General features: G+C 36.8%; 7 protein-coding genes across 7 annotated transcripts; 6 read left to right on the top strand and 1 right to left on the bottom strand.

Moving 5' to 3' along the window:
• Nucleotides 1-573: 573 nt before the first annotated feature.
• Nucleotides 574-6,369, top strand: CBG06585 (the record flags this gene model as incomplete). The annotated part of the gene is made up of 14 exons (XM_045237211.1): nucleotides 574-647; nucleotides 2,599-2,729; nucleotides 2,975-3,055; nucleotides 3,500-3,820; nucleotides 4,876-4,935; nucleotides 4,980-5,069; nucleotides 5,116-5,241; nucleotides 5,284-5,346; nucleotides 5,468-5,509; nucleotides 5,553-5,684; nucleotides 5,738-5,800; nucleotides 5,849-5,953; nucleotides 6,000-6,083; nucleotides 6,137-6,369. The coding sequence occupies 14 exons, from the start codon at nucleotides 574-576 to the stop codon at nucleotides 6,367-6,369; spliced, it is 1,605 nt and encodes a 534-aa protein (XP_045093248.1).
• Nucleotides 6,370-7,878: 1,509 nt separating this feature from the next.
• CBG06584 lies at nucleotides 7,879-13,961 on the top strand (the record flags this gene model as incomplete). Its single annotated transcript, XM_045237210.1, has 12 exons — nucleotides 7,879-7,899; nucleotides 7,951-8,285; nucleotides 8,337-8,439; nucleotides 8,486-9,279; nucleotides 9,350-9,482; nucleotides 9,556-9,684; nucleotides 11,866-12,063; nucleotides 12,091-12,203; nucleotides 12,252-12,354; nucleotides 12,816-13,594; nucleotides 13,639-13,780; nucleotides 13,830-13,961. The coding sequence occupies 12 exons, from the start codon at nucleotides 7,879-7,881 to the stop codon at nucleotides 13,959-13,961; spliced, it is 2,982 nt and encodes a 993-aa protein (XP_045100802.1).
• Nucleotides 13,962-14,951: 990 nt separating this feature from the next.
• Nucleotides 14,952-17,206, top strand: CBG27362 (the record flags this gene model as incomplete). The annotated part of the gene is made up of 6 exons (XM_045237209.1): nucleotides 14,952-15,027; nucleotides 15,072-15,140; nucleotides 15,182-15,322; nucleotides 16,669-16,833; nucleotides 16,882-16,953; nucleotides 17,064-17,206. The coding sequence occupies 6 exons, from the start codon at nucleotides 14,952-14,954 to the stop codon at nucleotides 17,204-17,206; spliced, it is 666 nt and encodes a 221-aa protein (XP_045098559.1).
• A 563-nt stretch (nucleotides 17,207-17,769) lies between these two features.
• On the top strand, nucleotides 17,770-18,852 carry CBG27361 (the record flags this gene model as incomplete). The annotated part of the gene is made up of 3 exons (XM_045237208.1): nucleotides 17,770-17,863; nucleotides 18,351-18,422; nucleotides 18,476-18,852. 3 exons carry the CDS (start codon nucleotides 17,770-17,772, stop codon nucleotides 18,850-18,852), a joined length of 543 nt encoding a protein of 180 aa, XP_045098558.1.
• A 228-nt stretch (nucleotides 18,853-19,080) lies between these two features.
• CBG27360 lies at nucleotides 19,081-19,749 on the top strand (the record flags this gene model as incomplete). Its single annotated transcript, XM_045237207.1, has 3 exons — nucleotides 19,081-19,180; nucleotides 19,229-19,300; nucleotides 19,343-19,749. 3 exons carry the CDS (start codon nucleotides 19,081-19,083, stop codon nucleotides 19,747-19,749), a joined length of 579 nt encoding a protein of 192 aa, XP_045098557.1.
• Nucleotides 19,750-19,867: 118 nt separating this feature from the next.
• On the bottom strand, nucleotides 19,868-20,859 carry CBG27359 (the record flags this gene model as incomplete). Its single annotated transcript, XM_045237206.1, has 5 exons — nucleotides 19,868-19,985; nucleotides 20,029-20,339; nucleotides 20,389-20,450; nucleotides 20,494-20,717; nucleotides 20,762-20,859. 5 exons carry the CDS (start codon nucleotides 20,857-20,859, stop codon nucleotides 19,868-19,870), a joined length of 813 nt encoding a protein of 270 aa, XP_045098556.1.
• Nucleotides 20,860-25,113: 4,254 nt separating this feature from the next.
• Cbr-nhr-260 lies at nucleotides 25,114-26,535 on the top strand (the record flags this gene model as incomplete). The annotated part of the gene is made up of 6 exons (XM_002647458.1): nucleotides 25,114-25,357; nucleotides 25,402-25,551; nucleotides 25,600-25,715; nucleotides 25,759-26,069; nucleotides 26,117-26,229; nucleotides 26,279-26,535. 6 exons carry the CDS (start codon nucleotides 25,114-25,116, stop codon nucleotides 26,533-26,535), a joined length of 1,191 nt encoding a protein of 396 aa, XP_002647504.1.
• Between the last annotated feature and the right edge of the window lie 443 nt (nucleotides 26,536-26,978).

Here is a 26,978-nt window from a genome sequence, read left to right as displayed (position 1 = left end):
GGGTGCGGCGCCGCTACCGACTGAGCTACACGGGCAAAGAGAAAGCGGCCGCCCGATTGCATACATAAAGGCGAGGACGACAGCTGTATGCAGAGTGACATTAAGCGTTGTACACCGTCACGGTAGAATGCATACCCTAGCTACAAAAAAACTCCGACAAATCTCCTGCCCCCCCCCCCCCCCCACCTTTAAAGACTATTCTGAATTCTACATTACTGAAAAATTATAACCAAAAATAAAAAAAAGCAATGTCCATGAAGTCGTGGAATTCGCTTCGATTAATTAATCACTTTGAAATCTTCCAATCAGAAATAGTTTTACTTTTTTTCAGATATCAAAGAAACATCCGCTGAAAAATCTTGAAAAATTAAACTGCTTAAAATGGAAAAAATATTATACAACATCTTCTCCTTCGTCTCCTATTATGTCGGATTGTAACATTAAACTAAATTTTCCACCACAGCGGCAAAACCTTTTCACTGCTTCTCCCAGATTATGTGTGTGTGCGTTTGAAAATTTTTCTTTAAACAACTTCAGTTTCACGGCACGTTTTCGTGATTCGAGCCATTAGACATGAGGTATCCGTCATACCCCATTAGCTCATTTCTGTGCACAACGTACTCACTAAAAAAGGAGAGCACGAGAAAGTGAGGAAGAGAGAGTCCGTGAGCAGACGGATGAGTTTATGGGAAAGTGAGGTCGGTGACGAGGAGAGATTTGGGTGTCACTCGACACCCAAAGGCGATAGTAGGCATTGTAGGATAGTAACCACAGGAGGCATTGCAGTGCACGTGAACATACCGTAAAACCTGTATTAGAAGGGACGGCCCTTCTATTGTTCCAAGGTACCTCCGGAGGGCTCTTACAGGGGCGCTTCCTTTAGAGGGGCCCTTCTATTTTTCCGAAATTTTTCATCGAAAAATTCAACGACGTTTCGTTCAAAATTTCTGAAAATCTGCCAATTTTAACAAAATTCAGCAAGATTTTCATCGAAAAATAGAGTTTCAACAAATTTCTATTAAATTGTGGGGTTCCCGGAATATTTTCCACAGAAAAAGTACAGAAATTTTCTGATTTCAAAACACATTTTGAAGGGGGTCCTTTTTCACGGAGGGCCCGTCTATTACGGGGCCCTTCTATTAAAGGGGCCCTTCTAATACAGGTTTTACGTCAAATATATATGTCAATGTGATGGACTTTCACTAATAATTGTTTTTTATGCGAAGCAACCTTTTTCTTATACAGGTTTTAAAATGAGATATTGATCTGCCCTGTCAAAGGATTGTGAACGCGCTCAAACGCGCACTCGTTAGAGTTTTAATGAAAAAAAAAATGCAAAAATCAATTAGTTTTACCTCATTGCCCTTCTGCCATCTCTTGTGTTTCTTCTTCTTGTTACATATGTTGGTCATTTATCCAGAGACAGCTGTTGCGTACCCCCCTCTCATCACACTCTCACCAACCGTTTTCCTTTATTCTTCCCCCAATACGCATGCCCACAGCAGTTTTTCTTGTGCTCAGTTGTATCATGGTAGTTGTCCTCATTTTATTTACCTTACCTACATAGTACATTACCACCCCGTCCTATCAGTCACTATCAGTTTTACGACCCTCCTGCATTAATTATCTTTCTCTCACCCAATACCTACCAACTATGATAACTCAACTCTATTTTTTTCGGCCAGACGATTTTTGGCACCTATGAACTCTGAGTCAGAGGGTGGTTTATAACCAAATATTTCTCAAAATTCTGAGATAATTCGTAACTCAAAATTTTTCTCTGTGTCTCTCACTGTATTGCACGGAGATTGAACTCTCTCGCTCCCAATTTATTTGTTTTTCCATCGGCCTAAAACTTTCACACGCCCCTTCTCATTAGAGCACATAGTGTAGAATAAACTAGTGGCTCAGTAAATGTTTTTTGTTCTGGATTTGAAAAAATAATATCTTAGACTCGAAAAAAATTTACCATATTTCCTCTAATAGAAGCCCACCTCTAATAGAAGCCCACCACGCGAGGTGATTCGAAAAAAAGAGGCCCACCCTCCAAAAGAAGGCAATGGGGTTCTATTAGAGAAAATACAGTAGTTCAAAATTCCATATTGTTTGGAACTGTGATTTTAGTACTCGACGATTTCTCAATTTTTGAATATTCTAATTTCTAAATTTCTCAATTTCAGACTTTTAGAATTTCAGAATTTTTCCAAAATTTCAGAATTTCGTAAGCTTGTAATTTTGGAATTTAGAATTGCAGAATGAAAGTTTCGAAACACTGAATATCAGAATTCTTAACTTTCGAATTGTTAAAGTTCTGAATTTTGAATAACAATTTTTTTTGAAAACTAATTATTGAGAATTGAAGCCCATCCTCTAATAGAATCCAAAAAAGTTGAAAAATAGAAGCCCATAGGCTTCTATTAAAAAATACGGTAGTTGCTGTACAAAAACAAATTTTAGTAGAATAGTGATTCTCTCTTCTTCTGAGAACCGTCTCCTGCAAAATTTATCTAGGTTTTCCTTTGATTAGTTAATTTGTAGGGTTTATTTTCAAGCTGATTTGCTTAATAATTTTCTTTTTGATTAAGTTTTGAATTTCAGAAATCACCAAACTTGGGTGGTACCAATCACATTCGCCATGAACAGTATCTACACAGCCGAGTTCGATGAAAATCGCGCATTTCCTGTAATGGCCTATGCAAATGCATTGTGCACCTATATCCAGCAACTTGGTAAGATCTTTAGAATGTAAACAAAAATTGTTATTGTAATAGCTAATGCCGCGTTCAAAGTTGATTTCCAGGAAAAATTTCCTGGAAAAACTCTGTCCAAAGCTGCCACTTTTTTCCATGTTTTCCTGCTACTGTCGCAACGAGTGTTACCGTAGTTTGCCTCGTTCGTTTCGAGACCACCGACCTCGCACGATTTACGGGTTTTTTTTAACGCAATTTTTCAAAGTTTTTTTAACGTTTTTCAGTCATAATTGACTGTTTTTGTTGGAAATTTTTCAAGAAAATATGGATTCCGATGAAGAAAATGTGGAAGAGATCAGACATTTGTGAGTAGCTTGTATTTCTGATGAATTATTCTTTTTCGGCTTGTAGGTGACATCGTCACTGTTGTGACAGCAGTTATCCGAAAAAGGAAAGATTTCAAAAAGAGAAAAATTAGAAAAGGAAAAAGGGCTGAAAATCAGAGCAAAAAAGAGATACAACTTCGAAAAATTGAAAAGCTTCATCAAACATTGTCAGTGGTTTAATGAAATTCCAGAAGCTGTGGAGGTGTGAAATGATTGCTATGTACAATAACTTTAATGTTTAGGCTGAATTATTTGTTCCATTTACAATGCTTCTCAAGTTGAAAGATTTACTGAAGAATAATAATCCTCCAAACAATTGGAAATTGGAGGAATTTGAGCAAGTAGTGGTGTTCTTTCAATATTTCACAAGTGGTAACATTTAGTACATATTGGAAAATAATCAATTATATGAAAACTTTCAAGGTCAATCGGCAGGATGCATTGCCAGAAGAATTGGTATCTCAAAATCTACAGTATCTGCTATTGTCAAACGGGTCGTTGAAGTTATCAATAAAAATTATGACAATATTCGAATTCCATCAAAACCCGAAGATTGGCGAGATATTAAAGAGACTTTTGTGAGGCGTGGTTTACTAAAATGTATAGGTGCGATCGACGGAAAACATGTTAGGGTCAAAGCTCCACCAAATTCAGGATCTCTGTTTTTTAACTTCAAGAAGTTCTTTAGTTTTGCTCCTTTGGGATTGGTTCGTGCGAATCTGAGATTCCGGTTTGTTGATATCGGTAATTTGAAACAAGGTGATTGTTGAAGAGGTTAGAGTTGTAGGAATCCCTGGTAGTGTATCTGATGCGTCGATTTATGAAAATTCGAAACTGAAGGAGATTCTTCAAAAAAAGGAAAATATACCGAAGCCGATCTTCCTTACGAGCAATTATATCATGCCATCGTTTGTGGTTGGCGATGGAATTTTCCCATTGGACACTACACTATTAAAACCGTATGGACGACCACCACTGAGTAATGACCAAGTTTTATTTAATAATAATTTTTTCGAAGACACGAGTGAAAGTTGAGCATGCCTTCGGTGTGATGAGCGGTCGATTTAGGATTTTTATGACTCCAATCGAATTGACCTACGAATCCGCCGTGGAACTCGTAATATCGCTGATCCGTCTGAACAACGATTTGATTTCGGAACCGAACCACCCGCCCACAATCGTTTTTGAAGCATCATCTCACCCATATAAAGATGTCGTACTCGCCTTTATGTATGCAATCGGGCGGTCGGTAGCGGCGCCGCACCCTCAATCATCGCCCTCACAAGTTCAACTCCTCGAGGGGCATCTTTGAACGGAATTTCGAAAACATTATTTTTTTTCATATCCCACCTTTAACAACTTGAATTGAACAACAAATAAAGTGGACTTCAGATATTAAAAAAAACGAATTATTTCTCACCTTTTTGAAAGTCTCATAATTATTTATTGCAATTCTTGGATTCTCCGGATTATCGATATTTGACGAATTTTCGCTTTTGCCCTTCACGTCTTCCACATTTTCTTCATCGGAATCCATATTTTCTCGAAAAATTTCCAGCAAAAACAGTCAATTATGACTGAAAAAATTGCGTTTAAAAAAAACCCGTAAATCGTGCGAGGTCGGTGTTCTCGAAACGAACGAGGCAAACTACGGTAACACTCGTTGCGACAGTAGCAGGAAAACCTGGAAAAAAGTGGCAGCTTTGGACAGCGTTTTTCCAGGAAATTTTTCCTGGAAATCAACTTTGAACGCGGCATAAGTTTCTTAAAAAGGCAAATACATACTCTCCTATTTTCAGCACTGGACCACACCGACGATGTGGCTAAAATATGCATTAATATCAAAAAGAGTCATGAGTGTGAGTTTAAACATTTTTTAAAACAATTAATACCATATTTTCAGATTTTCTAAGGAAATCTATGAAAACTTCACAGGCAAATTCAAAGAAACAGACTGAAGGTATCCCAGTGGCAGAAATAGATGATTCGAAAGGTTAGAGTTTACTGTAAAACTATTCTCATTTAAAAATCATTTTCAGCCGAGAATGACAGATTAAATACCAAAGTCAGAGAACTCGAGTTAGAGAAAAATACGGCCGATGCAAGGATTGCAGAACTGGTTAGGCTTGTCGAATTGAAAAGTAATGAAGCAAGTCAAGTGGCAGGTGAGGAATTAAATTTTATCTCATACAATCTCCAACTTTCAGCTAACGCCAGAATATTCGCCTGCCGAAAATGCGAGAAGAATCGAGATATTGACGAATTGAACGGTATGTTTCCTACTACAATTTCAAAACGATTTTAGACTTAGAAAAAAGAAATTTTCCGCCTCCTCCAATTTTAGGAGAGACATCCCCCACAAGTGGAAATTAATCGGTTTGTAATTTTCAGAAAAGAATGAGAAGCTGGAAAACATTGTACGTCAGATGTCTGGTAAGGCTAAGCTCTTAGTATAGTTCAAATAATTCTCTTTCAGAGAGAAACACCGAACTCCAGATATCAAGAAAATCGATGGAAGCACTGATTGCGGAGCAGTTAAAGAAAATCAATGAAATAGAAAGTACATCTCTTTGTTCATTTTGTTTTAAAAGCTTGGTAATTTGTCCGAGTTTGCTCTTTTTTGATTTGGAAAATAACCAACTTAATATTTCATTTTTTCAGCTAAAAGTATGGAGCTAAAGAAGGATTTGAAACTGAAGGAAGAATTGTTGAAACATAGCAAAAGTAAGTATTTTGTGAAAAAGAGCTCGAAAGTAATAATAAAATCTTTAGTATCGATGGACCACATAAAAGCAAACTCTACTGAACTTGAGCGGGAAATCTACTATTTTCGGCAAAAAATGGAAACAAAGGATTCAGAAATTGAGAAACTGAAAGGTAGGTTCCACATAGTTTGAGACACATTAAAATCTGGTTTTTTAAGAAAATATTGGAGTTATGAAGACTCGATGCAATACATATGCGGGGCAGCTTCAATTAGCTACAATGGAAGTTTTCGATCTGGAAAGTAAGTTATTATTTTTGCTATGCATCAACTCAAACTTAAATTTTAATTTATAGAAGAGCTCGAAGCCCTCTCGCTGTATGTGCCCACACACACCCCGGAGCCTGTCGCCAATAATGAGCAATCGGAGAGGGATCCACTATTGGAGAGAGTCAAGGGAGACAACGAGCAGCTTCAGAAGGATACCCAAGAGGAGAAGGCCAACGATTTTAATAAGGAAATCAACAAAAACCACATTGTTATGGAGAGCAAAGAAAATCTGAAGAACGTCGAAGACATGAACATGTGAATATTTGTAGGTCTTGAATCAGCCAGTAGCGAATTCTCTTTTTTTTTCATTGTTATTCTTATTTTCTAAAAGTACCATATCTTCTCATTCTTAACTAGCTATTGTGATCTCCGTTTACACATCTCCATTTGTTTGAATTCGGTGCATGAAACCGAAAATTTCCCATGGATATCAAATATTCTTGAATGTATGAGCTTATATTCCTTATAATGATTCTCGAACTGTTCAAAATTTTTTCCATAATACCTCATGACCTTCCAATGCCCTCATATTTTTTTAACCTCTTTTTCCCATTTGTCCAACGATCCTCAGTTTTCCGAATTTCTCAACCTCTTCATTGTTTACGGTTTTGTAAGTATGAATAAAAATTTTCACAACCAATACATATTTTATATTCTGCACTAAAAAAATTACAGAATGCGAATTTTCAGAATCTCTGAGAAGGATTGAACTGAAAAGTTTATCATCAGAATCTCTTGTGTTCAAATGAACGCAACACGAGGAGACGTACGTTAGAATCCGCGTACGATCTCCGTAGGAATTTTTTTTGTCGTTTTGTTCCGGTGAGGAGACATAAAATAGGAAAACACGAAATTCAAGAAAGTTTTCTGATGCGAAGTATAGAGGCTGATATATGAGTGTAGAATGGTGGCAAACGTTTTCAGCCATACTGGCATCTTATGTTTTCAGATTGAATAATTAACTTCCAGGGAAAACACATGTTCCTAGCCCATTTGCTCAAAAAGTTTTTGAGAAAATACTGAAAAAGTTTATTTAATAAAATACATATATGTAATTGCCGTCGGTTTCAGAATATCCACTAAAAATCCAGAAAAAAACGAGGCAACAGTTTTTGAGAAAAAAAAAATTGTATCTAGCTCATTAGTGGATTGACATTGAAAATTAAAGAAATCCAAAGACATACCGAATGATTTTCCAGCAGTTTTTGCTCTAACAGCAGCCATTCATTAAATATGGCTTCATTAAGGTCCGCTATGCTATCTTACCTTCTGTTGTAATCATAAATCTTTCTTATCATAGATCCCAAACGTTTTTGATGAGGTTGAGATCGCGGAACAATCGAAACTCGAAGGGGTGGCGTATCATTATGTAGAGCACTGTATTACTGGAAAAATGAGACTGTAAAAATGAGACCCAAAAATGAGAGTACAAAGCATTCAAATTGATTTCGAACTATATAATTACACTGTCAATGTTAAAAGAGAGTCCCTGAATAATCGATCTGAAATATGTATGATTATGTGCAATTACAAAAAAAACCCGCTCCAAAATTTGCTTTCCATCTGCCATTATCTCATATCTTGAAAATAAGGAACAGATTTCCACGAATCCATATAAAACGAAGAAAACATGTTTGCGTCGGGTGAAAAGCGGGTGCATCGTCCGGACAGCGACAAGAATCTAGCAATGGACAGAGACAACGAAGCAAGAAAATATTCAGGACTGTTGTAGAAGATTCTCTGTCTTTGCAGAAGACTTGCTTCAAAGATGCTGGATTTAAAGCAAATGGTAGGTTTTTGATTAATTTTTCATAGTTAGGTGCTCATTCAAAGTTTTCAGAAATGGATTTTTGCCAGTATCGTCTTCACTATCTGCCTTTTCACAGTGTTTTTAGTTCCCACTATCATGGAGGATGCAGATCAGTATCTGATACTATATGACTCCTTGAAAAACAATATCGCGTCTACAATATTTGGAGACCCTATCACCAACACTGATTCCTATATAATTAACACCTATTACTATCCAAAATCCAAGTCTTTTGGAGAAAATGCATTGGCAATTGTATTGCTAATGAATCGGAATACTATGAGAGATATCACGAAATATAAAATGCAATTGGTGGCGACAAACGAGGCAAGGGGTACAGTCACAGTTGAGCCAAAATTACAAATGTAAGGATGAAGTTTATTAACTTTTTGAAATCAAAAAACTTCAATTTTCAGAGAATCCTATTCAAATTGTGCATATATCAATGTTGTGGCAACTACCAATACCTTACCTAATTTGAAGAAATTAGAAATTTCTTCTGGCGCCACAAAAATGGAGGTCAGTATTTCATCCCCATTACTTTATCTGTATTTAAACTTTTTAGATTCCATTTCGTCATGCTCGTAAAACAGCTCCGGAACCTGTAATAATATGTCTTTCACCACAATTTATTTCTGAGCAATGGCAAATTTTCGTGGCTCATGCTCACATTGCAAAACATTTCGGAGGACATCTCCATCTCTATCTAACCAGTATTTTAGAAAGTTATTTTGATTTGGTGAAAGAGTATGAGAAGCAAGGATACGTTACTATCGATTATTGGATGAGAATGAAATTCGAAAGCAAACTCAATTCAACTCTGAATTCCACGGAACCTAATTCCAATGTTGAATGGAGGAATCAAGCAGGAGCACACACAGATTGCCTTCTACAGTACAAAGAGGCAGCCTCCTTTGTTACATTTTTTGATCTAGATGACATTCTCATTCCACGTGGCTTCAACACCTACTTTGACGAATTCTCATCCTTCTTTTTCTTGAATCCAAACATTCTGACTCTACAGTACTCCAAACGAGAAATGATGCTACATAACAAACCGAAAATCTCCGACATAAATTTCCATGAAATTTTCGGGCACTCTTGGTTCGTGAATCGAGAAGATGCAGGAAAAATTGTGGCAAGACCTTCAAGCTTAAATTCAATGTGGATCCATCGATCATTTAATGTTCCTGACAAAAAACTGCTGCTTGTCAGAAATAACTTTTTACTGCATATGCAAAAGCCGTTTGATACGGATGGTCAGGATTCGGTGCCTTTTGGAATGAGCAATTATGAAATAATGAATGATTTGAAGCTGAATAGCTCTGTTTTGGAGCCGGTGCAATTGGATTTCGAAAGGTAATTCTAAGAGAGCAAGGACAATCTTTAGGCAATAAATTGCTCAAAAAATTCATTTCCAATTTTTCAGATTCATGAAGTCAAAATCAATCAAAAGCATGTCTGAACGTCTGCCAGCTCATTCTTATTATTTCCCTATTCTTTTCCGTTGTTATTTCCGGAAAGGATACATGGCTACTTGTCCTAACAGTGAGGGATGTTTGGTGAGTTTTTTAAATGCCGGAATTAGCAAACTTTGAAAGCCATAAAACTTTGTTTTGTATTGGTTTTTTACAGATTCCCCAGCGATCTGATCTTAAATGTATCCACTCCGACGCTACCTATAAATCAGGCCCACCAATGGAACCCATCACCTACCACTACCACATAAATCCTACATGGTCAAAGGAGATTGGTTGCTATACTTAACTCTTCACTTGTAATCCAATAATTCTATTGCCAACTATCTCTGGATTATTTTTACTGGTTTTAGTTTTTACGGGTGCTTCTCTTCCTTCATTTCCATAAAATCTTTTTACCTTTCTACCGTATTTACATTGCAGCGGAAAATTCACGTTCGACGTCTACCAGATGCACTTGCTAGATAATGGACGAGATTCTAGGGATGAAACTATATAGAAAGCAAAACGATACCCATCAGATTTTTGAGAATAGATAATATGCAGCGCTCGGGCGGAAATTTGCATCGTTGAGACAGCTTATCCGATTTTTTCCACGAAACAAAAAGGTTTCTCCGGCTCTACCAAGTGGACCGTTGTCGTACCCTTGGGACCGGCGTCGGAAAGTTGGGACCGTTGTCGGATCAATGACACCGTTAACGGACCAATGGGAACGCTGTGTTCGTTGGGACCGGCGGTCTTGCTTTGGGACCGCTCTTCCCGGAAAGAGCCGATAGAAAAATGTGCATTCACAGAATTTTTGAGAATTCCTAGTTTTTCAGCTATTCGCCGATCTCTATTTTTTTTTCACCTATTCACTACAAAAAGGGCCAAAAATCAGGTATCTTTCGGAAATCGGGAAGTTGCCGGAAAACTAGGAACTCTTAAAAAATCAGTGAATGCAAAGTTTTCTGTATGGGTCTGTTTTGAGCTCTCCAAAATTTGAAAAGCGTTCGGTAAATTGACAAGCTCCGGACTCCTGAAAATGGTCAATATGGCTAAAAATCAATTGGAAAATACGTTTTTGTATATCTAATATTGACCGATACTGTATATGCAAAAACCCTAACAATAAAAATTGAGTTAAAAGGATACTTGTTCTTCGGAACTTCACTATTTCCTCAACAACCACACAATACAGTATAAGCAACTATTAGGTTGGACTATTAAGTGAACTATTAGGTTGGAAGGAATGTAACTGTCCATTTTTTAATTTGTATGTGAATGGTTTAATATATCCAATCCAAGATTGACAGTATGCACCGTCGTGGTCCATGACATGCTGACAACGTTCAAGTAACTTGTGGATACCATGCCTCCAAAATCCATCTGGCCGCGACTCAGAGTATTTTTTCAGTCCAGATTTTATCTCATCTACAATGTTGAACTGTTTCCCTCCAGATGACGTTGCATATCTCCTACAAACCAACAATGAAAGGACCAAATAAGTAGTTTGAAAGGGTGTAAAGAAGAACCGTCCAGATGAAGCTCCAGAAAGAAACATTGTGCCTGGGAGAAGGAAGGGTGGTGCAAAACTTTTAAACATGAAAGAAGACAGAAAACGAAAAAAGTGATTTGAAAAACGAATAAATCAACTGAAATAAGCAAAAAAAAAACAAGAAAATGTAGCACTTTGGAACATTTTGGGGACTGCCCCAAACATGTTCCTGACACCTTTTGAAAACCCCCGTCTAATATTTAAACTCCCGTTCAACCATAAAGAGCCGAATTTTCCATGCTTTTTTGCCGTTTGAATGAACTGTAAATTTTTAATTACCAAAAGCTAACGAAGAGAGGAAATGAATGGGATTCGTCAACATCATGTTATTGTGACGGAATTACTTTACGAAATGAAACGTTTTTTTTTTTGTATTTTGAGTTAAATACATTTGTGGAAAATCAGCTTCCTGTGAATCCGATGAAGTTACCAAGGAGTACATAATCTTTTTTTTTTCTCGAAGCAACCCCGCACGTGTTTTGGTTCTTGCTATGTATCTCGCAAGATATCTAACCATGCCATCAAATGTTTCTAAGCTTCCCTGTCATTTTTCTTTTTTCTTCTATCTTCTCAAAAATTTTATTGATCCTTTGTACACGATTTCAGTGTTAGATACCGTATTTCCTCTAATAGAAGCCCACCCTGACTGGGCAGTTTCCTTTTCGGCTGTTGCAGACATCTTTTTTGTCCAATTTTCTGGTATCTTCTGTTAAGTCTAATTTGAGCCCTTTCTCTAACATTACTCCACGCTCAGAAAAAGGCTGAAAATTAGAAGCCCATGGGACTTTATTAAAGGAAATCCGATATTTGCACGTTCTACTTTTATTTTTTTTTAATACCTATTCATTAAAGCTTGCATTTTACTAATGGAGTTGAAAACATTAGTAAGCTACTAGTGGATTTTTGTTCTCTAATTAAAACCCGACTTTGCAGAAACTGATATTTCTTTTGTTTTTAATTACAATATATATCTTGGGTTGTTTTGTGATTCCACCCCTATTGGAAAACGGTGACCAATATCTAATAATTTTTGTCTCTTGGAAAAAGAAAATAGCTGAAACCATTTTTGGAGATCCGAAAACCAAAACAGATGCATATATCATTAACACATATTACTATCCAAAATCAAAATAGCTCGGAGAAAATGCAATAGCAATGGTTTTACTAGTGAACCGCAACACTATGAGAGATATCACAAAGTATAAAGTAGAGTTGGTAGCTAAAAATGGGACAGGAGAATCTGTTGCAGTTGTGCCTAAAATTTTGAAGTGAGTATTGGCAAAAAAAATAAAAAGTAGCTATATTACATTGTAAAGAGAATCATATGCTAATTGTGTCTACGTCAATGTCGTTGCTCATGCTACTGGAATTCCAAAAATGGAAAAGCTAAAAATTGTGGATAGTACAGCAAAACTAAAGGTGAGTTATTTGAAATTTTCTTGTTTCCAACAAGGAAGGTGTGTACTTAAATAAACGAATGAACACATCTCATCTTTCCGACTTGTGTATTAGAAGGATCACTCATATTCCAAAAATTGCATTTTCTGTAAAAAATATTTTAAACTGATCTATGAAACAAAGTTACCATAATAACACTTTCGAAGTTTGATACTTTCTACTACCGCTTTTCCTCTGACTCGATTATCTCGATTCCTGTGAAAGATACCAAAATACCGTCAACTGATAAACTGTTTATCATAATATCACCAATATTTCATTAGTTGAAAAAAGTTTAATATCTTTCTCGGAAATCGAGATAATTGAGCTCAAAGTTAACGGTATCGGTGGTCTTCTATCAGAGGAAATACTGTCTCGTCATTACGAAACGTGGTACTTTCAACATGAAACAATTTCGGTCAAATTGAATATAACTGTTTCAGACACCATTTCGACTTTCCCGTACATCAGCTCCCGCCCCAGTCTGTATCTCTCCTCAATTCGTGGCGGAACAGTGGCAAATATTCGTTGTTCATGCTCTCATTGCCCATCATTTCGGCGGTCATCTCCATCTTTATGTCACAAGTATGCTAGAATCTTACTTCAATTTAGTTAAGGAATATGAAAAATTGGGATACGTCACTGTTGATTTCTGGATGAGGTACAGATTCCAAAACAGTAGTCTTGATTCGCCAGAGCCAAATTCAAATGTAGAGTGGAGAAATCAAGCAGGGGCAACCACGGATTGTTTGCTGCAATATAAGGAAGTAGCGTCGTTTATCACTTTTGTGGATCTGGATGACGTTCTGATTCCACGTGGCTACAATTCCTACTACGACGAATTCTCATCCCTCTATTATTTTTATCCAGATATTCTCACTTTTCAATACCCAAAACGAGAAATTATGCTACACAATAAACACAATTTCGAAAATGTCGACCTGGTTGAGCAATTTTGTCATCCGTGGTTTGCAAATACCGAAGATACTGGAAAAACAGTAGCAAGGCCACCTGACTTGAATTCCATGTGGATACACCGTTCGTTTTACGTTCCTGACAAAAACATGCGTGTTGTAGATCACAACTTTTTGATTCATATGCAGAGACCAGTAGATACCAATGGACAGGACCCGATTACTTACGAGATGAAATCGTTCTCAATTCATGAGCATTTGAAATTGAACGAGTCTGTGATGGAACCAGTTCAGAGAGAATTGAAAAAGTAAGGAGCACAAGAATCGTGGATTGATTTCAAAATTTTTCTAGGTTGCTCAATTCTAAGAGCTTTAGAAAAGTCACATCCAAGCTTCCAACACATTCTTACTACTTTCCAATTATGTTCCGATGTTATTTTGAAAAGTACTATCGGTCTCTGGATAACACCTGTCCCAACGGTGAAGGATGTCTGGTAAGTGTCTCCTTTCAATTGAAATTTTCAACCCCAATCATTTTTGCAGATCCCACAGCGAACCGACCTGCCGTGTGTGCACTCCAACGCCGACTATAAATCTGGTCCTGCAATGAATCCGATCACTTTTCATTATCATTCAAATCCAAAGTGGTCAAAGGATAGTGGTTGTTATACTTGAATCAGTCATTTATTTTTCTGTGTGGTTGTATAAAAACGGGTTATGATGCTGAAATTCATTGTGTTATCAATAAATACATAGATGTTCTACCTTTCGAGAAAGCGAAAGCGAAAAGTGAGGTAGCAAAGTGGTGAACAGGTAAAAAGCAGATTGAATCCCGCCTCAGGCGCACCAGCTACCGGGCTGGTCAATAAATATTTCGAAACTTCCGGGACAATTCCTCCATTGTAAAATCGATTTCTGTTAACACAGATGGTCTGCAGACTTTGGAGATTCGAGAAAACATATATATGTGTGAAAATTTCTTGCTGCATGGTTGTTTCGAAAATTCAATATTCCATGGTTCTGATCGTTAGATTGAGATGAATATGTTTTTCTATTGTTTACCACAAATACAGGAACAATTTTTTCGAAAAAAAAGACATTGATGCATAACACTCATCGATAGATTGAGACAGAGAACGAGAGAAAGGACCAATGAGTCACTAAAATCGTTCTTCTGCGTTTCAAATCATCTCTGAAGTGTTTGCAATGTTGTTTCGCGTTTTTATATTATTGTTATCAGAGAAAAAAATGATAAAGATCTGATATCTCGTTATATTTTTCTTAAAGGCGCAAGAGCGAACTACCGTATATCTTTTGAGCTCGATTTTGCGATAAAAATTAAAAAAAAGAACTAATATAATGAAAATCATTGCGAAAACGATGAAAATCGTCAAAAAATCAAGAAGATTGGGAAAAAAATAATAATTAAAATAGGCTCAAAGAATACGGTTGTTCGTTCTTGGTCTTTTAAGATAAATTTTTTTTTTTTTCTCAGATTACGATAAATTTTTATTCTCTCATTGGACCGTGCAAATTTTAGTGATTCTACGGTTTCTCGTCCTAGAAGAAAGTTTGAGAGCAACCTCAAACCAACAACGCTTTCTAATGTTTTCAGATGCTTAAAATTTCAAATTTCTAGATTATCCCCGTCCACGTTTTTTCGAAATGCAACAGAATAATGGTGCTCCCGATAGAAGAATTCTTGGTTTCACCAAAATGGTGAAAACCTATAAAAAGCATGGTACATTATTTCTCCCTTGATTATGCTATAAATTCCAACTTCAGTCCCACTAACTCTCCGTCAGGAAATCCAGGTCAACCGGATGAGTAACGAGCTACGTGAGGCGCTCGATGGTATGTGCGACTTCTCGAAACTTATATAATTTTTAATTCAGACAAAGGTCGTCAGGTTCCCTTGTTCATCAGTTGGCTCAAGTGGGCTATTTCGAACTATAAAAATGTTGTGCTTCGCGACAAGGAACACCAAGCGACCGTTTTGAGATACTTGGCAATCATCGAAGCGGCCGAGGCAACTGGTTAGATTAAGATACACTTCGACTTTCAAATATCCCATCAGTTTCAGGAAACGTGTCTGAAAATCTAGCTCTGCAAACTGTAAAATTTGAACTGCTCTTCGTGAAGGATGGTAATATAACAAGTAGTGATTTTCAAAAGTTTTAATTTTGGGAAAAATATTCAGAAAGTGTTAATATTTCTGTTATTTTTGTTGAAAAAACACGTTGCTCCCAAAAACTTAACGGTCCATCTTTTGGGAGATTCAAAAGATTCACGTGGCTCACAAAATTTTTTGAATTTTCAGTACTTTGATGTGAAAATTAAAACTTTTGAAATTCACTACTTGTTATATTATAATTTTTAATAACCGAATTTCATAATTTTTTTATAGTACCAGAAAAGTTCGAGGAGTGGAGCACTCTTGCACAGAGACGTATGGGACATTAGGCAGTCAACATCAATCTGAACTACATTTAATCTGTTTCGCCCGATGACTTGCATGACTTCAAAATTTCTTTATTTTCCATAAAATAAAAAATGCATCTCATGATTTCTGTTTTCCCTTGTTACGAAATTATAAAAGTGGTTTTGATGCCAGAAACATTATCTCACATACTCTGATTATGATTCATTTGAAGAGTAGGTCAGACGAACCATCTACTGATAGAAAATAGCCATTTGCAATATACTTCTGTTGTTATCCTCCTTTTTTTCTTAACAATACACAGCCAAAACTATAGTCTGCTGCAAAATATCTGCGAGCGACTACAGTACTCTTCTTTTCGAATTTTCCTAATACTGAATCAACATTTCCCTCTCATTGTCTCATTCACTTTTGCACCATTCGTGTGTCGCCGTGTGCCATTCTCACATTATTCTTCATCGTTTTCTCCTCAAGCAATCAGTCAAAAACAAATAGAAAGAGGTCATTTACCACTTTTTCCCCGGTATACCGAATTCTTCCAAACGAAATAGTGTTGTTTGGAAGAGACTCTAAAATGGTAATGGTGTAAAAGCATTTAAAACAGTTTCATTTTGGTTTTTTTTCTCATTTTTTTCGTTATCTTCAACGACTTCTTGATGATTGATAAGGAACGTTTCAGGAATTAAACCCGCTGGTAACTAAATGAACTCCTCTGCTCAAAATGTACCGTCGGCAGCCATTGGATTGGGAAAGATCACGAGCTTGGTCTTGGAAATAGGTATTTTTTAGAGCTAAAATCACAAGAAGCTACTTAACCTTTTAAGTTCCTAACATCACTGGACCACAACTAGCTCACTTGGGGGAACTGCAACAAGGCGTTATTGTAGCTAATTACCGTGGGTTTTGAAAAATCTCAAACAGAAAATAATTGAATTCATTTAGTATCCAATCGTCGTCTGCAATCGACTTATGAAAACGAACTCGCCTGCTTGTCAATGGAAGTTGAATCTCGGGAGACTATTGCCCAGAATCAGCCAACCAACATCCCTCATTCTCAACCAGCCGCTTTTTTCCTGGGAGAAATCACAAAGTACGTCAAGATTATTGGTAATGTTCTAGTTTTATGAATACGCTTTATCAATTGATAATTTTCAGCTCCGAAAATCACTGACGAGCAGCAGGCCCAACTGGCGGAGTTGCATAAATTGGTGATCTCAGCAACTGCTGGTGGGTCTTTTTTTTTAATTTTGGAAAAAAAAACTTAGTTTTGAAGAGGAAATGTTGCATATAAATTAATTTTACTAATACCTTCACACTAAAACATTATTCGTTTTCAGCTTCCACTCGTTTCCTTCAAGCGGAATATGAAGCTAAAGTTTCCAAGATGAAAAACGAGGTAGACATATCGGCTATGCTAGACAATTTGGAGAACGTGTTGGCTTCGAGAGTCAATTATGCTGAACCTAATTGCAATTCGTAGTTCATCGACTTAATTGGATGCACATGCCGGTGTTCCCTTATCATTTATGTCATCACATCCTTCATAGTTCTGTCCACCTGTCTGGACAGTATCATTTCCTCGATTTCCCCTTAACTGTTTTATTTGCTAGTTGTTCCATTTTATCTAAAAATGAATTTTTTCCCATTGATTTGTAATTTTTCATCCTTCTGTCTGGTCAAATCCATATAATACCTTAATCAGATTTCGCAACATCAAAATCTCAAAAACAATCTCGCTCTCCAATGACCTTGTCTCTAATTAGCATCGCAGACACTATCCATAAATCAACACATGTCACGTGCCTCGGCTTCTCCTTCGTCTTTCTGTTGAAAGGCGCGAACATCTGGCGATGCCAGGATTGTAAATCATAACTTTCGCGCGCACTTACCAGACTGAAGGCATTCTTTCCTTTTTTGTTAGTGGGTATCTGATTTCAGTATGAAACATCTGCCGTCAGAACCATAAAGATGACTAATCAATGTTATTTTTTCCAATTTTTTAAAGCTCCTTGTGAGTTTAATTCTCTTGATTTTCAGATTGCCATGGCTACCGATGAAAGTATCGTTTTCAAAGCAGAATCTCCTCAACCAATTGACCACTATTTGAAGTTATTGACGGAGAATTTCGAGAAGATTGGTATGTAAGTTTTGGGGTCTTCTGGTCTACTGGAATTGGAAGCTCATAAAAATCGAAAGCCATTGTAAAAAATCGGAGGCCCGTAAAAAATCAGAGGCCCATAATTTTTCAAATTCTGAAGTACAAATTCAGACCCGATAAGTTTGTTTGGGATTCTTAGTCTGGCCTTTGTCGGTTATTTTTGTCCCAAGTTTTGGGTCCCTGATTTTTTACCGGTCTCCGATTTTTTTTTCAATGGCCTCCGATTTTTTGGGCATCCTATACAAAAATGTATAGTTTTTGGTACACTTTAGAACTTTATTTGGGTATTTTTGAGACAACAAGAAAACAAGATTATTCATGATCCTATGGTAGGACTCCTACCTGAACAAGCTGCTACTATTAAAATTCGTGGAGCCCCATTGTAATTCTTTTAATTGATAGCTGGGTCCATGTTAGTTGATGAACTCTCCTTTCTTCGAAAATATTTTTAAAACTCCATTTTCAGCTCCGAACGCCACCCAGGAGCAGATGGATCTCTTCATCCAGCTCAAGAATAGCGTTATCAGCTCAAATATTCGTGAGTTTGACAATATTTTCAAAAAAAAAAATAATAAATCTGGAATGTTTAAGATAGTACTCGCAAAACTCAGAGAGCAGCAGAGCAACAAGTTGCGCAATTGAGCGAATATGTGGATATTGTTTCTCACCAACTGGAAGCTTTAAAAAAACTTCAAACTCAGGAGGGAAAACAGTCGGCATCCCACTCCGGAAAGGCTGTGGACTATCAGAAGGTTTTCAAAGAGAAACAAGCTGAGCTGCGTAGTCTTGAAGCCCAGATCAGAGAAGTTAATGAGAAAAGAAAGCAGCTCAACGAGAAGAATAATACCACAATCTATTGGCATGAGGTATCCCTGAAGCAGAGTGAGCAAGACCATCATGCTGCGATAGCCGAGCTCCACATGAAAATTAAGAACCTCCAATTTGAATTGGAAAAAGCGTCGGATTGAAGTTTGGTTTATCTCGATATTCTCTGCTAAATTGTTCTTTTTTTTTATCCCAAACGTTCCTTACATCTTCGATTGTTTCTCTTTTGTTACACTTTTTAAAAAAATCTTCTGAAAATACAATGCGCTCTTTTGTTGTTTTATAATCATTGGTACTGCAGACCAATTCTATACCTTTTTTTGTCTTTCTTTTTTGAGAAAGTCTCAATTAACACGTTTCCCACTTTTCAGATGAACATCCGTGTTTCGAGAAACCCGGTTTTTGATCCGGAACGCGCGCTCCCAATCCCCTACTTCCTGTGCCAGATTGAAGATCTTTTCAAGCAAGCTGGTAAGATCTATTTGTTTTTGTAGGTTCAAAAATCGTTCCATTCTTCAGCTCCAAACATGTCGGTAGAAGACAAAGACGTTCTGCTCAAGCTTCAGCAATCCATTCTTCAGTCGGACACCTGTGAGTTGTTATAGAAACTTGAAAAAGAAAATGATTTTCCAGACTTTACGGAAGTTGCCAAGGAACAAGCTGAAAACGAAGTGAAGGAAGCGGAGAAAAAGAAAGACGTCGTTGTCGCCAACTTGTGCAAACTGGGAGAGGAAATTCTGAAGGCTAGCGATAAGGCAACGGGTCAGGAGAAGGATGCTCAGGAGAAATCTGATGAGCTCATCAAGCTGAAGCACGAGGTCATCCAACGGATGCGCGATGTCGTCAGCATGAATGATAAGTACGTTGCCGAGCAAGTGATTGCAGCCAAGAATGAGTTGTTGGCTATCCGAAACGAGAAGAAGCAGGAACTTTTGGAGGAATTGGAATTGATCGATTTGAAGTATGTCGTCGACTCGCTTGGACTTGACTTGGCTGCCAAAGGTACCAAAATTGATGAGGATGGAAAACCAATGGACTAATTTTTTGTAATTTCTGAATTCTTTATTATACCTGATTGTGAGCTACATCTCGACCGTTATTACAACACAGTAGAGTAATAAAGTTAGATTTATTTTTTAAAAATTCAAAAAAAAACAATCAATGACTTCCCTGAATTCTTCCCTGAATCGTGGAAACTAGGAGCAAAGTCGTCTGCTTCTTCTTTTCGCCAAAAAGCCAATTTTTGAATTCAAAGTTGCAAGTGAACACCACCGTTCTGAAAAAGCATCTGTTTAATACCTTCAAAAGTTTAAACTTACGCATCAAACACATGCAGTAGATTAGACGAAAAAGTGGATGTCAAAAAGATTCGCCAGACTTCAGTGAATCCCGGAATCAGATTTCTTCCCTGGTTATACCAAAAACTATGAGCCAACAAGACAACGCCTTGTGCAAGCACTTGTCTCGCGAAATTCATCTCCCTCCGTTTTATTTCAGCTGACTTGGATTGAAAAATTCGCTTTCTACCGATCACCAAAATTAATAGAGTTATGAAATCACAGAATACTGTAAGAACTGTAACAGGCATCTGACTTAGAGTCAGATATAAACGAAGAGACGGGCCACAGAGCTGAACGAGGGATTTTAAGAAAAGTTCGAAAAAAAAAGATTAGCAGTACCTCGCGATTCTGATTAGTGGAAAAAGTCCAACCATAATGGTCAAATTCAAACTTACAATCTTCTGTAAAAATTATTTTGAAGCTGTTCAGTTATTTTTAACTTACTAATAATCATAAGATAAGCACTGATAAGAAGTGGTATCATCCAATTTGAAAACACTAATAGACGAACGGATCTCTTTCCAAACAACCACCGGTATTGGAAAGGTAGGGTGATAGCAACAAGTCTGTTTAGTGACATAAGAAAGTAGGACACAATGATGATTCCCAACAAACATAAAGAAATGTTTCCAGTTACAAAAGAGTAAGTGATAATACTACGGTAATCACTGAAATTTTTGTAGTCTCATATCCCAAACCAATGTCAACTTACACAACAAATGCGACAAAGTAAAAAATCCCATTTGACAGGCACGCAATTAGCTGTCCTGTGCACTGATTGATAGTAAGGTGTCCAAATGGAGATTTCATTGACGGGATTTTGAAACAACCAAAGATAATCAGCAAAATCAACAGAGCTCCAAGTAGGCATTCCTAGAAAAGGAAAATTTTCCAGGCAAGATTTAAGAGAGCATAAAATGAATACATTGATATCGATAACTTTAAAAAAGCTTTTTTTTAATGTGCCCTAATTAGGAATTAGAGTACAATAATTTTTTGCTAACTCTAAAATTTAGCATACCGTTGAAACAATGGTACCAACAACGCGGTCATCCGATGAGTAGTTAGACAGTTTCGTAGACATAACAATTCAAAATTCAGAACAAATATTTTAGAACAGCGTTTCTGTGGTATCTCATTTTATACCCTCTTACATTTCATTGTCACCGTCGAGACATTGAGATAAAAGGTGTCTATCATTTTTCAGCATTTTCAGCTCATTCTTGCACAACTTCCAGCCTGTTCCTGTAGAGTTGATTAGATCCCTTGAGTTCTGAAAGTGCGAACGCGTGTTCGCAATAATGCGTTTTTAACTTTCTTCGTGATTCATTTGTCTAATAGTCAGAAATTAACATCACGAAGAGAAATGAGCTGAATATAGTTTTTAAATTTGAGCGGTTTTAATTCTGCATAATACAGTACTCAGGAGTCGTCCCTTGTCATGATAGATGAAACCAATTGGAAGCTGAATATCCCAAAAACTGAATTTAGAGCCTTGTAATTTCCAGAAATTATTAATTTCAAAATTGACAGTGTGAGGGCCCTTCTATTACAGGTTTTACTGTAAACAAAAAAAATTTCAGTTGATATTGATAATTTTGAGGAACCTGGAGCTCGGCTGTCAAGTGTCCAACCACTAAAAAATTTTGGAAGGTGTAAAGTAGACTTAAATGGAAAACTTTGCAATCCCAAAATTTTTTGAAAACTCTTAGTTTTTTTTTTTAATTTCAAAAGGATCGCGCAAATTCACCTCATTTCCGTATCTCTAAAATCAGACATTTCCCATTAAAAAACAAAACATCACATCGTTTTTCAGTGTACCGTACCTACATAGTTCAAGTGTTCATTCAAGAAAAAACTTCCCCGTAAAGTTCCCTCGCACGAACAACAAAATAGTTTGCGAACAACTGATTTTTTGGCACTCTCTGATCAAATAAGAGCCTCTCCTTCATTTTTGATCTCCACTCTTAGATCTATATTGCTACACTCGAGCCTTCTCTCGTCACTATAAACTCGATATGATAGCTTATCGAGCCGATGATGATAGTCGAAGTGTTCAAAAAACCAAGAATCCAAAGAAACGATCGCGTACTTTGCACCCACCCCATCCCGGTGGCTCTCCCCCATCACCGAGTCCAGACAAAGTCCGCGCTCACCGAACGAGCATTGCCTGGGAGTTGTGTGGAACGAGGCGGGACAAAAAATGACTGTTTGTTTTATTAGCAACTTTTTTCAAGGGGAATTGGAGAGAAGACCGAACAGACAGTGTCTACGAATTTGTAGTTTGTTTTAGTTATGGGAAAGGTGTGTGTCTGTGTTTTTTTTCTTGATCTGGTTTATTGGTCTCAATATGATCTTCTTAATACCAATTCCCATAGTTTGTGATTCTCTAGATCTTATATGTTCTTATGATAAAACTCCAAGAGAATTGCTATCCCATCTGTTCGTGCCCCTCCATCGATTTACTAACATCTGAATTGGTATGAATGTAGTTTGCTCAAACGATTTTTTTCTTCAAAAAAGCACATATTCAAAAAATCAGTTTTCCGATCAAACTAAACACTCTGTCTTCGAAAAGATTTCTGCGACGTTAAACATCCGTTCCAAAAGGACTTCTTCAAAAAGCGACACCTGGAGCGATGCAGATTCCAGATAACCATCTCCGAGATTCCTAAGACACCACAAATCTGCTTTCCAGCGGAACAGCCATGCACGCTTTTTTGGTCATTTCGATTTTTGAGATTGGAACTTTTGACCTTACCATCAGGTTACTTTTAAATGAGCCGCAGACCTTCTACCGGAAGACTATTACGTTTTTTTTTTGAAAGACTCAAGAAGTGGAGAAAAAAACATTATTAGCATCATCAAAAACACAAACGAAAAACCATTATTTGTGTGTTGGTTTTTCTGTGTTCTGCTCAGTCTCACTACATAATACCACTTCATTAAAGCAGCCTGTTGTTTGATACATATCAGTTGAAAAATCAATCCTCCGTCAAATTCTTACAGGGGTTTCAAAAAGTAACTTTTACTGTCCCTGTTTGATATTTGATATTTGAGATTCAGCACTTGCTCAAAATTAAGTATGAATATTCGATAAATGCTCAAAGATCCCAGTTACACATACAGTATACCTTCAGTAGGCGTTTTTTCTACTCAAAACTATAAGGTCTTTGTAAGCTAGGTAAGGTTGTTAGTTAATCATTTTGAACCGTAACCCGTTTTAAAAGGTCATAGTGCTTGTCAATCTCATAACTTTTCATTATATTTTGATCAAAACGTTTAACTTCCTATATCAAAATTAAGAATAGGACAATTCGAATGATTTTGAAACATTCCAGTTATACTAAGAAATACCTCCAGTAGACGTTCTTCATTTTATCGTAATTTTTGCATTTTGCACATTTTTTAAACCGGCGGACAACTTATTCAACTCCATCGCTAGTTTTTTGGAATCCGGATAAGATAGTCCAAATAAAAATAATCCAATAAATGCATCATACTCTTTTTTCTGTTCCCCCACTTTCTAGAAACATTTGTTCGATGAATCATTCGCTCTGAAAGTCTCTACACAAATTGTTCCCTCACTACCATTTTTCTAAAAACAAAAAGAAACGTATACATCAGCTACAGATCTTTTCCGGACTTTCGAATTCCTAAAAACATCAAGACCACTACGTCACACATACGCCAGACTACATACCAAACTTGCTGACTACCGTACTCCTTCCCAAACATATCGTAAATTAGATTGAATTTTGCCTCGTTTCCTCTTTCAAAGCGCGTGATGCATCTCCGTTCGTTCATCGGAGACATCCTCGGTATCCGATTTTTGCTTGGATGTCTTTTTGTTGCTTCAGGTTTTTATTGGTTCTAATATATTTGATGTTAAAAGTTAGCACAATTCAAAAAGTTAAAAACCATTGTAGTTGTGTTTTGGTTTTTGAGTTCCTAAATTGTGTAGAGTCTACTTTCACATGGTTTATGGTATGGTTCGATTATGCTTTCTGGTCTTTGAGGAAGTGTTTGAATTTGATTTCTAGTTCAGTTGTTTTTTTAAAGAAAAACATTTTCTGATTTATTTTTATCAGTTTTATATCTTCAAAAAAGCTTGAAGCATTTGATTTTTTTTTCTAAATCCTGATGATATCTATTCTCTCACAAAACAGGGCAAGTTTTGTTGGTTTATAAAATATGTACCGTAAAACCTGTTATAGAAAAGCTCCCAAACTTTTTCGTTTGATCCAATTTTTCTCGGTTCCCGTCAAAGATATAAAATTTTTGTCAACTCATAAATGGTTTATCATAATGTCAGAAAAGTTTTGTCAGTTGAAACATTTTTGATATCTTTCACAGGAATCGAGATAAAAAAAAACAAAAAATTAGATTCAAACTTTGATCTCACAATTTCTGTCAAACAAAACTAAAGTGGGGTTTCGCATTCTTTGGTTTCCCTCTAGACAGTTTCACATTCAATTTTATTTGAGCATCTGCCGGCATGTGTTTTTTTTTCTCAATACCACTTGATGAATTAGTAGATAATTCCCAAAAGTTGGGAGGCGCTTAGGCTGCTCTGATATGTTTTGAGAACATTTTCTCTATTTTACTTTTCCTATAAACTTACATGATCAAAAAGTTCTGCACCATCACCCAAATTAATATTTCCTATTTTTAAAAAATGATGCCTAATGTTCTGACTTCTTGAACTTTTCTTTAGATTTCGCACCGTTTTTGGATACGAGGATCTAGATACGAATCTCCGACGTCGCTTTCCACAGCGCAGTTCATTTCGTCCAAGTCAGGCTAGAAACGAAAAGATCCAAGAGACAAAACACGCCTCTTTTTGAGGAATGAAAGCAACGGAAGTTTCGATCTCATTTTGTCTTAAATCCACTAACGAAAATCATTTCGGGATTCGAACGAGATGTTTCATATAAATTGAAATTTTCTTATTCTCAAATTTTTTAACCCAGTTGTGACTACTCTTTTTTCCTTTCGATTTCCAAACTTTTCTTCAGTTTTCTTGTTTATTTTCTCTTTTACGGAATAACTTTTCAGACAAAGATGTCTCCGTTCGAAAACCAAATTCCTATTGTCAATTCAGAAGATGTGATTCTTCTCTCTTCTACTTCTTCTGCTTCCACATCTGATTTTAAACCAGAAGTCTGTGAAGTTTGTGGGGACCGTGTGAATAGTCGGCGGTACGGTGCATCCGCTTGCCTTGGATGTACTGTATTCTTCCGTCGGGCAATTGTAAATAAAATGCAGTATAGATGTCTACGGGATCAGAATTGCTTCATTTCACACAGTATGCACGTCACCTTGTAACCAGCAACAATTTGAAATTTTTAGCGTATCGATGTGCTTGCCGATACTGTAGATTTCAAAAGTGTCTTCGAGTTGGCATGCAGCCAAGTGCTATCCAGAGAAGGGACATTGTTGGTCCACGAAAAACATCAAGAGATGAGAAATCTAGAAGCCCGGATGTCATTATTATTGATGGTAAGGAAACCGTTTCGAATTGATGTATTTTATTGAAAAAATTTTCAGCAGAATCAGAAAACTTTCTTCAAGAGTGGGCTAGTTTCCAGAAAATTCAATTTTCGGAGCATCTGCAGTACTTTGTAGACCATCAAGTTGATGTAGCCTTTCACAAAGATAGCTCGGTAAGTATAGCTGGCAAAAAAACGTTAAAAATTAGCCTTCCAGAATTTCGTGAAATTCCGACGACGTGCAAGAGCTGCTGACGTCAACATAATGTTGAAGCTAGCACTCAAACAAGCAAGTGAATGGGGTAATCGTCTGAAGCTGTTCAAAAAACTTAATATTGAATCCAAAAAGAGTGTTCTCGCAGAATACTATCTAGCTTTTATGCTGATTGATCAAGGATTGAAGACGTCGAAAGAAGCGGATCTGGGAATTTGGCTGTTACAAAATGGAAGCTTCATGCACCCGGATTACTTTTTTGGACTCCCAGTGGACAATATCGGGTTTGCGGAGAGTATGAAAGTGAAGATACAGTGAGTAATTATAGAAACTGGAAGCTAAAAACATCTAAAAATTTCAGACTCCATCAAAACTTTGTCTCCGAACTCCTCCACTGTGTTGGAAATCCGTTTCGAAAGTTGGAAATTGACGAAGTAGAGTGTGCAGCTTTGAAAACGATTCTGCTGTTGACTCGTAAGATTGTAACTTTGAATTCCAGAAAGTATTCAAAAACCCTTTTCAGCGTCCTGCTCAAAACGAGCAATTTATGCTGGGCAAGAAGGTGCACTCGCCGGGTTTTATCAAAAATGCATGGAAGAATTGATGGAGCATTCCAAGAATAAGGATCCCGAGCGTGCAGCTGAGAGATTCGGAGAAATCATGCTGCTTATTGGATCGATCCGTTGTGGAGTGAAAACCATTTATAACCAGACAAGAGTCTCGGATTTGTTCAATTTCATGAAATTCGATGATACTGTTAAAGAAATTTTATTGACTTAATTGTTTGTATTCCTGCTTCGATTTCCGGGTAATGCTGTGATTTTTTATTTTCGGGTTCTGCTTTTGATAAAATAAAATATTTGGATTTAAATTGAAGATTTTAATTATTGAAAGACTCCCACACTGTCAAGTTGGAGCTCAATTATCTCAATTCCTATAAATATATAAAAAATTAGTCAACAGAAAAAATACTTCTGATATTATGATAAACCATTTATCAGTTGACAACTTTTTCATATTTTGGACAGGAACCCAAAAAAATTAGCTTAACGTTGAAACGTTTTACGGTAATTTTTAAAAGTGTGATTCTCCAATTTTTGCATTTTTCACAAGACCATTCGATGAGGTCTAGTAGTTTTAACGGATCTTTCACAACCCTTTTTCGTTTTGTTTCTTTGAAAATGCGTCGACAAATTTCACAAATCTCCGAAAATTACCGATAA

Source organism: Caenorhabditis briggsae (assembly GCF_000004555.2).
Source record: "Caenorhabditis briggsae complete genome, chrV, whole genome shotgun sequence".
Taxonomy (NCBI): Eukaryota; Metazoa; Nematoda; class Chromadorea; order Rhabditida; family Rhabditidae; genus Caenorhabditis; species Caenorhabditis briggsae.
The sequence above is the reverse complement of the archived record's forward strand: the minus strand, read 5'-3'. Positions and strand labels throughout refer to the sequence as shown.